Consider the following 16,448-nt stretch of genomic DNA (forward strand, 5'->3'; position numbering starts at 1 on the left):
GTACACAAAAGGCCAACCTATAAAAAAGATTAATAGAACAGTTCTTCCGTAATTGAGCTCAATCATATTTGTCTTACGCATTTTAGAAAAAAAATAATGTCAATCACTCAGTACTTTCATTATTACAACCGTCAAATGCATTCCAAAACGAGATCAACAGTTTACGCCAATGTATTTTCAGTACAATACAAACTTTGGAACAAAAGTCTAGAGATTTTTTAATTAAGAATTGGCTATGATAAAAATTTTGTCTATTGAAAAGTAACATAAATTTTCCATGTGCATATTGTTTATAATTATAAATTAATTTTAAAACATATTTTTATCTTTAAACAAAAGAAAAGTAGCTCTGAATTCAAATGAATAGGGGCGTGTCAATATTTTTTATCCATTGAGATTTAACAAAATTATTCTTACCAATCATATTACAGTATTTATCTCAAATTAATTTATTTACTTGCCACTATAAAATTATGATCAAAATATGGATTTGGAGATATAACATTTTGGTATGGTCAGTGGTTAGTTACCAAAATAATTATTTACGTTACAGCTCCTATGGTATCGTTATAACAAATGTAAAAATAAAAAGAGGGCTTAAATATGAAGGACAAACTTTTATTTCATCGCTTTTCTGAAACGCCTTTTGCGTTGCTCAATACTCGTATAAACATTTGACCTTAATTAATGCAAGATTCTAGTGTATTATCATGATTATATTCACTTACCTCTTTGAAAACATAACTCATAAAATGAAACGACGCTTGGGTCAAAAAGCAGTCCTAATTTCATTGAACTTGACTTCCTAGCATGCAGACTGAATAAACGATGGTCTTTTTCAGTTATGTTTTTACTATTTAATCCCAAGGAAAATAACTCGCAAACCAGACAAAATGGTTCAATGAATCATTAATGAGAGATAAAATAGTAAGCTTGTTTTTTTTTAATATGAAGATTGGAACTTCTTTAATTACAATTACTATTTTTTATGTTTTATGTAATTTGTTTTAATTCTTTCATGTATGATACTGAAGTCACCATCTGGCTGGCGAAGATCAAGATCCAAGGGTACACCTTGATACTTCTTGTGTACAAATAATTTACCAATCCTATATAAATATTGTCAATTTCCATTTGCAGAAGACGTGTTTCTTAGGGTAACATATCATTGGCAGCGCCTGTTGCAAATACATGTACATAGAAGTATCCCGATAAAATATCAATATTCTTCAAAACTGAATACTCATAATTATGTTTATGTATTTATATTTCGTGCTCTACAAATGTTTATAAATCTGGTATTAAGAATATTATGTAAGTGTTATGGTCGTAATATTTAGCAAATGCATACGCTTGTTATGTGAAAGGAAATAAAAATTCGTTGAAACATACTGATAAACTTGACTTTAGGAAGGGATGTTAACCATTTGAAACCCAAAACAGAAAGTGTTTTAAAGCTTTTCTGTAAACTTCCTTCTTCCGTATACATGTAGACATTATATGGGTATTAGTCATGTTGGTAATCAGTTATTGATAAATGAACACACAGAGACAATTTACCAATAAAAAAAAACTGTCTTTGATTAGTGTGTTCTTACGCAAGGTAAGTGGCGGTTTGTTAGTGAAGAAAGCGGTTATCTGTTATGCTTAATTTTCTTGAACCCCTTCTCCAGGGAATAGATATACAGTTTAGTGAATTCAGATAATAACATTTAGCAAAAAAATGTTAATTGCATGTTCTTGGCTCTCCTAGCTTTAGTATCTTTGTATACTAATACGTTTTAGTCATGCAATATCTATTCAACTTTTCGAATGAATTGATTAGAAACAAAGGGACTACATAAAAATGAACATTTGAAGTAAAGTTTTGTTGTTTTTTCCCTCACTAGCAATAAGGGATTTGGAAAGTATAATGTATGGTTTATAGGGATTTTAAAATATCCTTAAGCGGGAGATTTATACACCAGGTTCTTATTTTAGCTAAGGAAGAAAGAATCACATTTTCCTGTTTATTCTGAGTAGCACTCTCGGTAAAAATCATGCAAATTCTGTAATGTGTGATATACCCCTAAAATGGCTAGATATGTTTATTTTTGTCAAAACGTTTTTTTGGTAGGTCTAAATTATGAAATGTATAATTACTTATTCAAATCTGTCTGCTCTTTAGAGATAATTCACATTAACAATGAAACAGTTTCTTTTGTAGTTTAGTGTCATTTACAGAGTTTTATTCCTTAATTTTGAATTCTACAGTACATTGTTTAAAATTTATATCTCTTATGAACAAGGGTAATATGACAAGCCACATGTTACGGTCTTTTTACTTCAGCATTTAAACAAAATATCAAAAATAAAAATATGTAGGCTTTCCAACCATGAATCACACTTTGCATAATTCTTAGATGGAGAGCTACTTAAATAACTCTTCCATCTCAAACTCTCCGAAAATCGAGAATAGTAGACCAACTACAATTAAAATCTCAAATAGGGGAGAAAAAAATAGTGAAACTCTTTAAAACATGGTCGTTATTACAGGGAGTGGTTTTAATATAAACAAGTCAACTTTTTATCTATAGCACAATAGAAGAGAGTTGATTATTTGGGTCCGCTCTTGTAATTCTCAAATACAGCCACAAAAGTAACGAACAACTTGCAAATGGCTATGTTTATAAAAAAAAACACAACTTAATAACAAAAGAAAATTATATTTTTGTGATCATCTATTTTCTTTGACATCTTAATGAAGCTTTCCCATTTTATATATTGCTTTGCAAAACTTTCCGTTATCGTTAGAAACAACCATTTTGGCCAAGTCGTTTCATGATGTATTTTCCATTTAATCTATCTTCCCGCCGTCGTAAATTCGCAATCGTTGGTCTAGTTGAATTAAGGTAGTAGACCTGGGGTAAGAGACACAACTCTCATAAATCATTGGAACGTTTTTGATTCAGCATTTTACATCAATCTCATGCAAGCATCAAAATAACTTGGACTAATTTCATTCTGTTTCAAATGAAAGCTTGATAGGCTTTGTTGAAATTGAATATGATACAAACATATCACTGATTTCAAGTGTAATGTCCCTTACCGCAGGTCTACCGCCTTAAGTCTTCTCTAAAATAATATATGAACAGCTTATTCTACAGTTTTTACTGCAAAATTGCAAAAATAAAAAAAAAACAAAAAACAAAAAGTTTGCGAAATTGTATAGCGTATGTGATATCGGATCAAGGACATTGAGATTAAATACATATACAAAACCATTCATGTATATATTCGAACTTATCTGTAAAATTAGCAGTAAATGTCCAGTTTTACATCGGTCCATTTGAGTTATATTACATCATCGTACTAAACATATAAAATTAAAGACTTGGTGTAAAAATAGGATTACTGCACTAAAGTCCGTATTCTGAGATAATCCCGATTTGCCACCTACTCATTAAACCAATATGATTGTCAGATACCTTTAAAATTTATATGCCGCAAAAATAGACTAAATCATTCATATGAAAAACGTCATACATACGGGTATGCTTAGGTAACCTTAAAGCTCCGCTTTTAATGGATATAAAGAAAATTGAATTGTTACATATCCTTACAATATTTATACGACTGAAAAACTTTCGGTTGTAAAATAGTAGCACCTTGTTATCGGTTTATTCACGTTCCTCCAACATTTAATTATTAGGCTAAAACATCAATTAATGTTAGGGATTATGGGGTCCTCAAAAGGGTTTGATAGTTCAAATTTACCTTTATTTTACCTTATTTTAACTAAGTAAAATACTTTCCCGATTTTTTACTGGTTTGATCCCAGTAATGGTGTTATTATTCAAGATGGCTGGTAAAACTTAAGATTGATTGGCAGTATTGGCCACAGCTTTATTATTATCATTATTGAAATCAAATTAGATAATTAACTCATTTTTTGGTTACCTCATCGTTATGGCAACCTACAGATGCTAACTAGATAAAGATAGATATATATGATCCTGGGATACAGCGATCTATGAACTTTACTGATGAATCCTGGGATACAGCGATCTATGAACTTTACTGATGGATACTGGGATACAGCGATCCATAAAATGTATTTTATCAATAAAACTAAAGATGAACTGTAACCATAACTTATCACACGCAGCGAAGTTGCCATATTGATCCAGCATAGATCAAATCTAATGTTAAGTATTCTGGATCAACCGCCACTAAAGTGGTGGGAGGGGGGGTGAAGCTGCGAGTGCACTGTGGACCAATTACTGTTATGGGGAACGGGGAGTAAATCAATGCCTTTGCACATTAGCCCTTGTATCCGGGTATGTAGACATATTTGAAGAAATGAACGTTTCTAGAGCACCTTGCATAGTATTAAGAAATAAATCATTAAGATCCGTCAAATGAACACCGTCATCCTTTAGAAGAACATCTGAAGGTAAAATATCTGGATATTTTATACAGCGCCCCCTTTTTGATAACAAATGCCGAAATAGCGCTGTTAATACGATCTTTGCATTTCAACATGGACTGACAGCTATCCGAATACCGCCAAGTTTTTCTAGGTAAAATCTGGGACCACACTTACAGTGCTCGGTAAATAGGTTTGTATTCTCTTTAATGTATTTTTGATATTATTTCTCTAAAAACCTACTTTTATCCTCCCAAATCATTACATGCTACATGAATTACTTTGTAATTCGGGGGTTCTTCATATTTTAGCATGTTTTTTATAGTTGGTTCCAGATCCTTTAACACCATCCCACTATACCCTTGCCACCATATATGAACTCCTATGCGTTACAGTCCCAAATGAACACCACCCGTTCTACTTCTGGCATGCACAAAGGCATTTCGTACCAACGACGAACCTACTATCCATATTGAAAAACCTTTCCCTGAAAGTTTAACCATTTAGGCATTTACAATATTATAAAATTAACGGCGTAAGGTCAACTTAATCATTACCCTACTATTTAAATAAGTAGTACTGAAAATACAAATTAGGAATTCAAAACTGGGTGATTCTAATGTAACCCTTGAAAGCATCTGATTTCCAACGTCCCATTTCTTTAATTTGTTCCTCCGAATAACCATGCATTGCTGCAAACGTTGCCCCTCCAATACGAAAGGAATGTGTTCCGTAAACTGATTGATCAATACCAATATAGCAAAGAGCTTATTTTAGTACCCTCGAAAACTGATATCTTGTTACTGGTGAACCATCAAAGTCACAAAATAACAGCTCACTTAACGGGGAGCCATTCTTTAAATATTTTCTCAATAGTTTAACAGGACATGATCATTTGCTTGTTTATTGACCACGATAGATACCCCTTTTTTTCAACTGATCACTCTTTGAAGAAGCTAGACATATACGGATATCAAGATCCGTAATATCAATATTCTCAAATTTTATAGCATGATTACCTTCGTTGGGCCCTATCTTTTTTGACGCAGCAGTCATCTCACGAACACGCAAAAATGCAAAAAATCCAAGAGAAAATGCACTAGAAAATAAACATGCTTCATAATCTGATACATGTACGCACAAAGAGGGCAAAATCTTTATAACTTTTACCAACAGCTTAAAGGTAATTGGGAATCTACTATCTGGCGATTTTACTTTTGACCTCATCATCCCAATTAGCATCTTTCTCACGACAAAATATTGAGAAAAATCTTCAAAATTATTTATCTTATGATAAAAACTTATAGCCGAAAGGTAACATTTCACCGTAGATGGCGCCATGCTCATACAAGATAAAAACGCAATGAACTGTATAATGTGGCTCAAAGGATATGGAAAATTTTGTTCTAAACCAAATTTATGCCTAAATTCACTAAATAAACTTATTGCCTGATTATACGTTGTACTGTGCTCGGAGCAAGTGAACAATTAATTAATCTATGTCTCAAGTTCGATATCAACGCTACGAACTCCTCCAGATTCTTTTCTGGAAGCAATCTGGTTTCTGGATCCAGTTCTCTGAATCTCTGCAATTGAAATCGAGAAATTGAATCTGCAATTTCATTTTTTACACCATGGATATGTTTTGCTTTGAATTGTATATTATGCTGCATTGTTAAAAGCACAAGGGGACGGATAAGCGCCATTACACGTTTTGACTTGGCGGTTCTCTTATTAACAATATTAACCAATGACAAATTATCAATACGCAGCCCAATTCTGAGTTACCACAGCTGTCCGTATATAAATGTAATGTTTCATTTGTTATCCAGTTATTATCTGACAAATAACATCTGCCATTGAAATGTTTCACATCCTCTCTGAGGTCAATATTAATTCTGATTGAGTAATATGGCTTTTTATTCTTTACTGACCCAAGTACATCATAAAATCTGCGTAGAAAAGCTCTCGATGATGTAATTGCCCTGGAACAAAACGCCATGAGGCCAACGACTGACTCTAGATCTCTATACTTTATTCTAGTTTTGATCAAAATCGGCTCAAGTAATGACTTAAGCTTCGTTAACTTGTCCATGGGTATTTTTACTACCATTTCAATACTGTCAATTTCTAACCTCAAGAATTTCAATTTTGTCACGGTTCCAACTAATTTTTATGAACAAAATAGGCACCCCCAACACCGTACAAATTTCCGTAAATGTATCTAAAAGCATTTTACAAACCGGAGACTTATCAGGACCTGCAAACAAGAAATCGTCTAAATAATGAACAAGAGAATCTATTCCACTGCGCTTTACTACCATCCAATGTAAAAAAATTGAAAATTTATTAAACAAACTACATGAAATTGCACATCGCATTGGGAGATTTTTGTCCACATAAAACTGATCATCAAAGTATATTCCTAATAAGTCAAAGTCAGACGGGTGAACTGGGAGCAAACGAAAAGCGGATTTCGCGTCGCGGACTCCGAGAAATGCCCCTTTTCCGAGTGAACTTATCATTTGTGTAACCTCATCAAACGATGCGCACTGAACGGAACAATCGTCCGGGTCAATGAAACTATTCACCCCTCCCCCTTGTGGATATGACAAATGGTATATTAATTTAAATCCATGCTCCTTCGGCACAAGACCAATTGGGGAAGTGCGCAGTGTAGAAATCGGCTTGTCAGAAAATGGTCCAGCCATCCTACCGGCTTGCACCTCCTTGTTTAATTTACTCAATGTTTCGCTTTTATTACTAATGGCAGGTAATAATTTTTTTGAAATAAATGAAACTCTTCGACCTGAATATTTTAAATGAAAACCACAACAAGAAAACCCTTCAATTAACTCTTTTGCCACAGCACCGTCTGGGTACCCTTCAAGCATATTATTGAAAACAGGAATTTCAATAGGGCTTTTGCCGAGCTGCCATAGTTCTGACATTTGGTCGCGGTCTGGTTTGAGTGTATTGTGCAATATTTCCTTGGGGAAATCTAATTCTTGTTTCAGGTTGCCGTTGGCGAAACCCAATTTGGGACCCTGGTGCGTATTGATCTATAGGGGTCCGAAACTGAACCTGAGGCACTGTACTATGATTAAAATAACCACAATTAGGCCTTTGGATTGCAAATTGTCTGCTACAGCTTATAATTGGATGCAATCCATTGCATCTCAAACATGAATGGCTGTAAAAACAAGAAAATCTATCACATATGCCTTCATAATTATAACTGTTTCAGTTTACCCAATGTACTATTGCTACATGTCGGTACATTCATTGAATAAGTGGGTACAGTTTAAATAGGCTGCATGTAAATTACCCAAGGTTCAGTGTCCATCTTACTTCATGAACTAGATGGATCTAGAGATTTTTTCAGTCTGAACTGTTCATCATAGTGCTTCCAGCCCAACCCTTGATTTCGTTTTGCCCCAAGGCGTATTGTGTGCATGTACTTTAATAGCTCTAAAAAACGGTGCATATGCACCGAGCAGTAAATGTGCATAAAAGTGATAAAAGCATCTGTCCATGTTTCTACATTGGAAATTTTTGACGGTTTCGATACCGGTTGTAACATTAATTCCCCTTGTTCTCATGTTAATTTTTGTTTCCCATGGTTTGTATTTACTGAATTGTAAAGTAATAGAGCCAAGTAAATAAATTCCCCTTTCACTATTTTTTTCTTTTTTCTGAATGGGATACATTTATTCCCAAATTCTCAGTGACACTCATAACTTTGTCGGGAATAAATAAATTATCATTTACTGCTGATGATACAGTACTTGTATGTGTAACACTGAAGGCAGCAGGAGATGCTGTGTACTGTATTCCGGTAGCTTGAGGGGGTGCTGTGTGCTGTATTCCGGCAGCCTGGATTGTATTGTACTGTATTCCGGTAGTACTTGATGTTCCTGCTGCAAAACCTCCTGAAGTCGTACTTTGTTCAAATTGCCCAGAAAGTGACATGTCAGGGATGCGGACAACATTGTTTTCAGCTGAACTGTAGGTGTAACTTTGTAATTGGCCTAAATGTGGCGAAAATGTCACTGTTGAGGTAGCTGTAGACACATTCAGAGTTCTAGGTTCTGAAATCTGAGCTGGCCGTGAAACCCTAAAGCATATCCTGGCCACAGACGTTCCCTGTGATGTAACCGGGGCCCTGCTTACGCCCGTCCTGACTGAAGCGGTCCTTTTCCTAGTACTTCTTCTCAACATACTGGCTGAAACTCAATGATAATAATAATAATGTACAATTATATTTATGATAATTTTATCATTCTACACATAAAACAGTTTTACACCATGTAACCAAAAAAATTGTAATATTCATACTGCTGAATGAAACATGAAGCTGTGATCGTCTAATTATACGTTATTTTGTATTTATTTATTTTTTTAGTGAACCATCGTGTTTGTTTGTTTGTGTGTGTGTCTGTGTTTTTTAATTTCAGAGAATTTAAACATTTATATTATACCTCCGTTTTAACCACGTGGAGACCATGCGGTTTCCAAGCCCACAATACTTTGCAATTCTATAGGCAATCTTATTACCATATGCATGACAAATAACCTGAAGCACAACTACGGACGGATGAAGTATTCCCCTTGAATAACCGAATTTATGTAGAATTACATAAATTCCATTATTTTTGTTTTGTTGCTGACTTCCTATTTGTTTATATTGAAAGAAGACAAATATATATTATAATTATTGTATTACAATTTACAAATATATCGTAGTTATTGCATACACATGTAACATATGATAAAACAATGCACAAGTAACAAAACATGAAGCACTGTTTTGTGTAAACGACCAAGCGACCAAAATTCGTTAACTCATAAAAACACGAATAAGTTACACAATTGTCATACAACCATAAAGCGAGTTGCATTAAACCAGAATAATTTTATTTTAGGAATGATTGATTGATAGATTATTGGGTTTTAACGCCCGAGCGACAAATTTTGAATGCCACTAGAAAAGGGGAGGGATGGGTAGGGTGGGGCAATTAAGCCTCCTGTGGCGGAGCGCAAAGGTTCCTACCCATATCGAATTGCACAGGATTCTTTAACGTGCGAGGAACGTGGCGTCTTTCCCAATACGGTACACCACTATGGTTTGCCGTCAGTATTTCCGTATTATAGCCTGAAAAAAACGCCACGTGTACCCAATTTAACCACCTGGGGCACACAACCCAGTTGCTCTGTGGGCAGAGCGCCCTAGCTCCCGGCTAAGATTCTGAATACTATTTAGTCGCCTTTTACGACATGCTTAGCGCTGCTGCATGCCTATTCTTCCGACACCTGGACCTGCTCCGGGCTATTTTAGGAATGCGTTTCATATGTCTAGACGTTCTTTGAAACTAGTTTAAATATGTTAGCATCGAATTAATTGATATTTGATGATACTATGAATAAAAATATATATTAAAACCACTTTTTAAATTTATTGTATGCTTTGTTTTAACCTTTAGAACACACGAGACATTTACTCGTTCAAGGCTAGGGCTGCTTGATTGATCAATGATGTTTGTCCTGTAATGCAAGAAACGTCCGTCTAATAACGGTGAACAACAATGAATCCATACGATCTTCTTAGCAGAGTATTTGGGTCTAAAGACGTTGTTCTGTTTCGTCAAAGAGTGCACGCTACTGCTGACGCATGTTTGTATAACAAGCATATCCGCTTTATTCCGAGTGGTAGTAGGGCTGAAGGAATTGAGTTGACAGAAAGTGATTATGATATAATGTGTGAAGAAAAAACCTTAAGAGTTTATGAAACGACGTCTCAAATAGATCCGACGGACGACAAAGTTCGTTTCATAATGGACACAAACCATACTAAACTAGGTTTTACATGGTTAAGAATTTATGACGATGGCGTAATTTCAAATTGTGACACTAATATCAAGTTGGTGAGTATAATGCATGACGGATTTTACTACCTTTCCAGCGCTTTAGCACGTGAATTTGACATGTCTCCGAATATAATTATTCATGGACCATGTAAAATGTTAAAAAATGCAGATCTTGAAATAGAACATCTGTCTTGTTTGGGGTGCAAAGAATGGATTTCGGTAGCCGAACCCTGGATATGCAGAGAACGAGGAACCTGGCCTCGTAAAGAATTAATAGATATTGTTATTCAATCTGGTGTTTTGTTTGTACCCGTCGGTTGTAAAACTTCTAAGCACGAAGACATTGAATGGAGGATATCATTTTCCATTGCAGAGAAACAACTGATTCATTCATTCACCCATGTCCAGATTTTATGCTATGCTATGTTAAAGACAATCGTGTCTGATATAGTGAAAAAATTACATGGGGGTTTGTTATGTTCGTATTTCATCAAAACAATAATGTTCTGGCTATCAGAGGAGAAGGACATCGAGTTTTGGAAGGCAACAAATGTCATACTGTGTTATATAGAATGCTTGAAGCGATTAATATATTGTGTTCAGTACCGGGTCTGCCTGCAATATTTTATTCCCGAAATAAACTACTTTGAAGAAAGATTCAACGATCAAGACCAGAAAGCTTTGTTAGGAACATTGCACGATATCTACAGTAGGGGATGGAAAACATTGTTATGCACAAACACGTTTTTGGAATTTACAACAATTCAAAGCTGTTACCCGGAAGCAGCATCGTCGGCAGTAAAGTCTTTTACGTTTATATCTCTATTACTGGTGAACAAAAGTATAAACGAAATCGCACGTTGTCGTCTATTTCGAAATATATCCTTTACTATAACAAGGATGATGGTACATTTTATAGCAATCAGTAGTCATTTCCGTACCTTAAAATGTAAATGCAAATTCAAGTCACAATGTGGTAACAAAGAGCTCTACTATCAGTATAAATCTATGTTACCTGATATACTGATCAGTACTAAGACTGACTGTGTTAGTGGTTGGTGTATGTTGGCGTCGTTGTTTTATAAAATGAAACTCTATAACAGATGTAAATACATTGTACATGATTGTTTAGATAAATGCACACCAGGGAAGAACTATAATGCAACTGTTTTAACTTACAACAGCTTTCCAAAACATGTTCACAGACTTCTCTTGGATGAAAGATATTTTTCAAGGATTCTACAATATTGCTGTATTAACATTGTAAAATTTGATTCACTAAACCTAATACCGACCGAACTCTCAAACATTTTTGAAAATCAATTGAATACAAATAGTGTCATGATAACCCCTACAATATATCTTTTTTTCTTAGATTTGCTCTGTAACCACAATTTAAAACGTGACCATGCTAAGAGAATATCGTTTCTGAAACTTCAAATGAACGTACAGAAAGAATACTTCAAAGCAAATAATTATTATCATATCTGTGTAGCTCAAAAGATTTTAAATGCTTCCGTCAACATAATGCGTAATTTATAAATAATAAGGTAGAGTATAGGATTGTTTGTCAATAAAGATGTTTATTTCTGAATAAAATAAATGTAAACTTAAAATCAAAATAGTTCCCATTATATTTGTAAGGAAATATTAAGTAAAAGTCTTTGTGAGAATCAGATAAAATGGTAAATGTTTAAGAAGGTAGACCTGGGGTAAGGGACACAACACTTACAAATAATTGGAATGTTTGTATTCAGCATTTTACATCAATCTCATGTAAGCATCAGAGTAACTTGGACTAATTTCATTCTGTTTCAAATGGAAGCTTGATAGGCTTTGGTGAAATTGAATATGATACAAACATATCACTGATTTCAAGAGTTATGTCACTTACCCTAGGTCTACCTCATTAAAACATGCATGTCAACAACCCATCAATCAGACAATATATCTTTACTCTATTTCAAATTACCATTATACAACACTTTGATATCTTTATCATTATATATGTTAGAAAAAATGGCACTTGCAGTATATTTCAATGAATTTTTAGGTCTTTTTACCAACACTATATGGAAAACATTGTCGTTAAACCTAAACCCTGATGGAACATTTATCAAAATTTTGTCACAAAAGTGGTAGGTTATTTCAAATCATATTTGACCCACTGCCTGAGTCTTACCAGGACTGAAATTTAAATATTCCAGCCAAACACAGTACTTCGTGCATTACCAGTTTAAAGTTGGTATATGTAGAAGCTGGTTCTCACTAGCACGTTTCATTTACTGACCGAAATGGATCTCCGTCTTGCTAGTATTATACTGGACAAAACCAACGACTGAAACAATTATCATAAAAAAAAAAAAACGTGAACTTCATTGACATTCCTGAGGTAGAAGTAATGATGATTGTATATATAAGCATCTACTTAATAAATAATCCTAAAATGGTTATGCCAATTTATGATCATTCTGTATCGTCATGACACAACGGAACAGTGCAATTCTGTCACTTTGTTCTGGATTGTTGAAATTTTCTTCTTGATTTCGTTTTCAGGGACGGACTTTTTTTTCGATGTTTTCAAAACTGAACTTTAAAACTCTAAGTTACTGAATAGCATTGCCAATGATACCCCTCTGGACAAGTGAAAGAGCATTGATCGAAACCTATAGTCAGAAAATTGAACTTATATGTGTTTTAAGCATTTATTTATCTAATGTTCGAAATGCGCTGACAATTTGTGGTCAAGATTCATTTCTGAAACTTGCTTGACACTTTTAATAATTATTAATTATGGTAGCTAAAGGAAGAATTGTTAGGATTGTGTAATTGATTAAGTAAACATGTCGAACCAAATTTTGCCCCATGCGGGTCCGGGTGTCAAACGAATAGGCCCGCAGCAGCGCCAAGCTGGTCGTAAAAGGCGGCTAAATAGTGCTCAGAACCCTACCCACAGCGCAACTGGGTTGTGTGCCCCAGATGATGGAATGAGGTACCCTTGGGGTTGTCAGTCTGTACTATGGAAAATCTGACCGCAAATCATAGTGGTGCACCGTGTTGAGAAAGATGACACGTTCGTCGCACGTTAAAGAACACTTCTATGGTATTCGATAGGAGAAAGAACCTTTACGCTCCGCCACAGCGGTGAAGTTGTCCGTATTATAGCCTGACAATCCTAGCATGTAACACGCCAAGGGTACCCCATTCCACCACCTAGGGCACACATCCCAGTTGCTCTGTCGTCAGAGCGCATAACCTTCGGCTTGGTTTCTGAGCACTATTAAGTCGCCTTTTACGACAAGCTTAGCGCTGCTGCAGGCCTATTCTTTTGATACAAGGACCTGCACTGGGCCCCTCGAAACGAAAAGTTACAGAATTCGCATTTAATTATGTCGCACCAAAAAAATTCAATCAAAATCACAGAGCAAACCTGCCGTTCAAAGAAATAGAAAATAAGCCGTTGCTTAAATGATTGTTGTTGTTGTTGGGGTTTAACGTCCGAGCAGCAATATTTTTCAGCTATATTCAGACAATGAACATGAAACAGATGATAAAATAAACATGAAATGATGAAATAAAAAAGGAATGGGACACAAGGGCAACAGGATCGACAAATTTAGATTGCCACTAGAAAAAGGGAGGGATGGGTAAGGTCGGGCAATTTAGCCTCCTTTGGCGGAGCGCAAAGGTTCCTACTCCTATCGAATAACACAGCAGGGTTCTCTATCGTGCGAGGAACGTGGCATCGTTCCCAACACGGTGCACCACTATGGTTTGCGGTCAGGTTTTCCGTATTATAGCCTGACAACCCCAACATGTAACACACCAGGGGTACCCCATTCCACCACCTGGGGCACACAACCCAGTTGCTATGTGGGCAGAGCGCCTAGCCCACGGCTAAAGTTCTGAGCACTATTTAGTCGCCTTTTATGACAAGCGTATCGCTGCTGTAGGCCTATTCTTTTAACACCCGGACCTGCACGGGGCGTGTTCATTAGTAAATGCGGTAAAATAATCCAAGATCAATTGTGGGCTATCTACCCTTTTGACAGAGATGCAATGTTTATAGTGAAGTACATACTCAATATATTCAGGATAATTTGTAAAGCGTCAACAGGATACCGTTGTAATAACTCAGACGTAACTCTTTCGTTTATTTTTTTTTCTGTTTTTTTTTATAATAAAATCGTTTTTTTTTTCTTGCTATAAAACTTACTTTTTATTCTATAATAGGTTCCTACGTTTCAGATTTGTACCTGTGGGTAGTTTGATTCTTTAACAAGTGCAATTATTTTGGTAAAATTTAACACATTTAACTAATTTTCAATAATTACAAAATATTCTACAACATAAATACCTTTACTTTACCTCATAATGGTAATATCTAAAATAGATTGTGGAAGCATCGGCAAAAAAAACCCCAACTTATGGCTGTCCATGGGCCTTCAATAACCGGTGATAAATTTCCACACCAGGAGTCAGCCGGTAATTGGTCCCTAAAACGAAATATATACCGAGTCAGCGAAATTGGAATCATACTTTACCATAAACATACACTGCTGGTCAATTATAGCCTGCAATGTTCTTTTAGCTTTCAGTCACACTTGATTGACTCCCTGAGTGACTATAAGCAATATCCTTGTTTTTCCTCAATATTGTTGCTGACTTATTAAGTTATAACAACGATAAATTTTACAAGTAGTTTTTACTTAGCCTACCCCTCTGTTCATTATTTGACACGGAACCCAGGGAGAACCACGGAATGTCAAGGATAGTTTTTTTTAATCATATGTAAATCTTAGGAAAGCAAGACAATTATTGTGATTTTTTATTCTAATTATGATTTTCTAAATGTTTAGTAAAAATTAAAAGCGGGAAACATCGTTTTTCATATTTAAATGACACAAAAGGATTCACCCTATTTTTCGGCCGACAGCTAAAGTCCTCCTTATCATAATCCCTGTTTGAAAAGCCAACGAGATATATATATATATATATATATATATATATATATATATATATATATATATATATATATATATATATATATATATATATAGTGAGCATGCTGTCCGTTATCGGTCGCCAGTTCTAATCTGTAACTTCTCTCAAACCATTGAATGGAACTTTCATACTCTTTTCTCCCCTCCTATTTTTTTTCCAAATGACTTATTTTTGTTTTTTTTTTATATTGTTACCCTACCGGTGCACCTGGTCCATGAACCCAGTTTTTAGTGGAGTCCGAGTTGCACATGTGCTTTTGTTACTTTGTATGTATGATTTTAGTTGCTTTGTTGTGTATGTCTGTTTTGCATGTCTGGTCTTTGTCCCTGGATCACATTCTTTTGATTACTTCTATAACCTTGGTTCCCTTGATTACTCTAGTAACACCAGTTCAGAAGATTGTTCTGAATTGTGAAAGTAGGCTGATGCAAATTAATCTTGACATGCCGGTATAGATCGTTAGTCCAAATACTGAAAAGAAAACTGAAAACCTGATGTACACTACAAACAATGGCTTTTTGTATTATTTAAAATGTTCCATTTATTTTACTATAGGAAACAACAACGTATAAAAATTGTAGACCTAACTGTTGGACTAACAAAACAGAATCGTAAAATGCAAACCATACTATCTGGGTTTAAAACTTTCACACGTGGCGCAAGTACACAATGATGCCCTCAAGGTAAATAGGTGATAAAAAGTTGAAAATGAAAGTCACATTTTCACTCTTAGTACTTTAGCACACGAATGCTTCTCACTTCTTTAGTTAATATTACTTACGTCAAACAGAACTATTATACAATGCCATTTCTTCAAAAACTAAAAAACAATTGGTCTTTGTCGATTTATTCTTTTTTGCCGACATTCAATTATGACCCATTGCTTTATAATTTACTTGTTTCTAGTGCGAAATATCACGCAGTAGTACCATAGTAGTGCACCGTGTTGGGAAAGATGCCACGTTCCTCGCACGATAAAGAACCCTGCCGTGGTATTCGATAGGAGTTGGAACCTTTGCGCTCCGCCACAGGAGGCTAAATTGCCCGACCTTACCCATGCCCCCTTTTTCTAGTGGCAATCAAAATTATTCGACCCTATTATCCTCGTGTCCCCTCCTTTTTTTCATTGCATCATCATTTCATGTTCATTTTATCATCCATTTCATGTT

At 35.1% G+C, this 16,448-nt stretch overlaps 1 protein-coding gene and 4 pseudogenes across 1 annotated transcript; 1 reads left to right on the top strand and 4 right to left on the bottom strand.

The window, feature by feature from the left end:
* The first annotated feature begins 1,491 nt into the window (after window positions 1-1,491).
* On the top strand, window positions 1,492-11,864 carry LOC148603067 (uncharacterized). The gene is made up of 2 exons (XM_088553231.1): window positions 1,492-1,603; window positions 9,892-11,864. Exon 2 carries the CDS (start codon window positions 9,994-9,996, stop codon window positions 11,815-11,817), a length of 1,824 nt encoding a protein of 607 aa, XP_088409357.1. The 5' UTR covers window positions 1,492-1,603; window positions 9,892-9,993; the 3' UTR covers window positions 11,818-11,864.
* LOC148603068 (uncharacterized) lies at window positions 4,287-4,936 on the bottom strand (annotated as a pseudogene).
* Window positions 5,009-5,770, bottom strand: LOC148603069 (uncharacterized; annotated as a pseudogene).
* On the bottom strand, window positions 5,851-7,119 carry LOC148603070 (uncharacterized; annotated as a pseudogene).
* On the bottom strand, window positions 7,713-8,629 carry LOC148603071 (uncharacterized; annotated as a pseudogene).
* Window positions 11,865-16,448: the final 4,584 nt, after the last annotated feature.

This window comes from Perna viridis, chromosome 11 (genome assembly GCF_037379345.1).
Source record: "Perna viridis isolate PV_CMFRI_1.1 ecotype Kerala chromosome 11, ASM3737934v1, whole genome shotgun sequence".
NCBI lineage: Eukaryota > Metazoa > Mollusca > Bivalvia > Mytilida > Mytilidae > Perna > Perna viridis.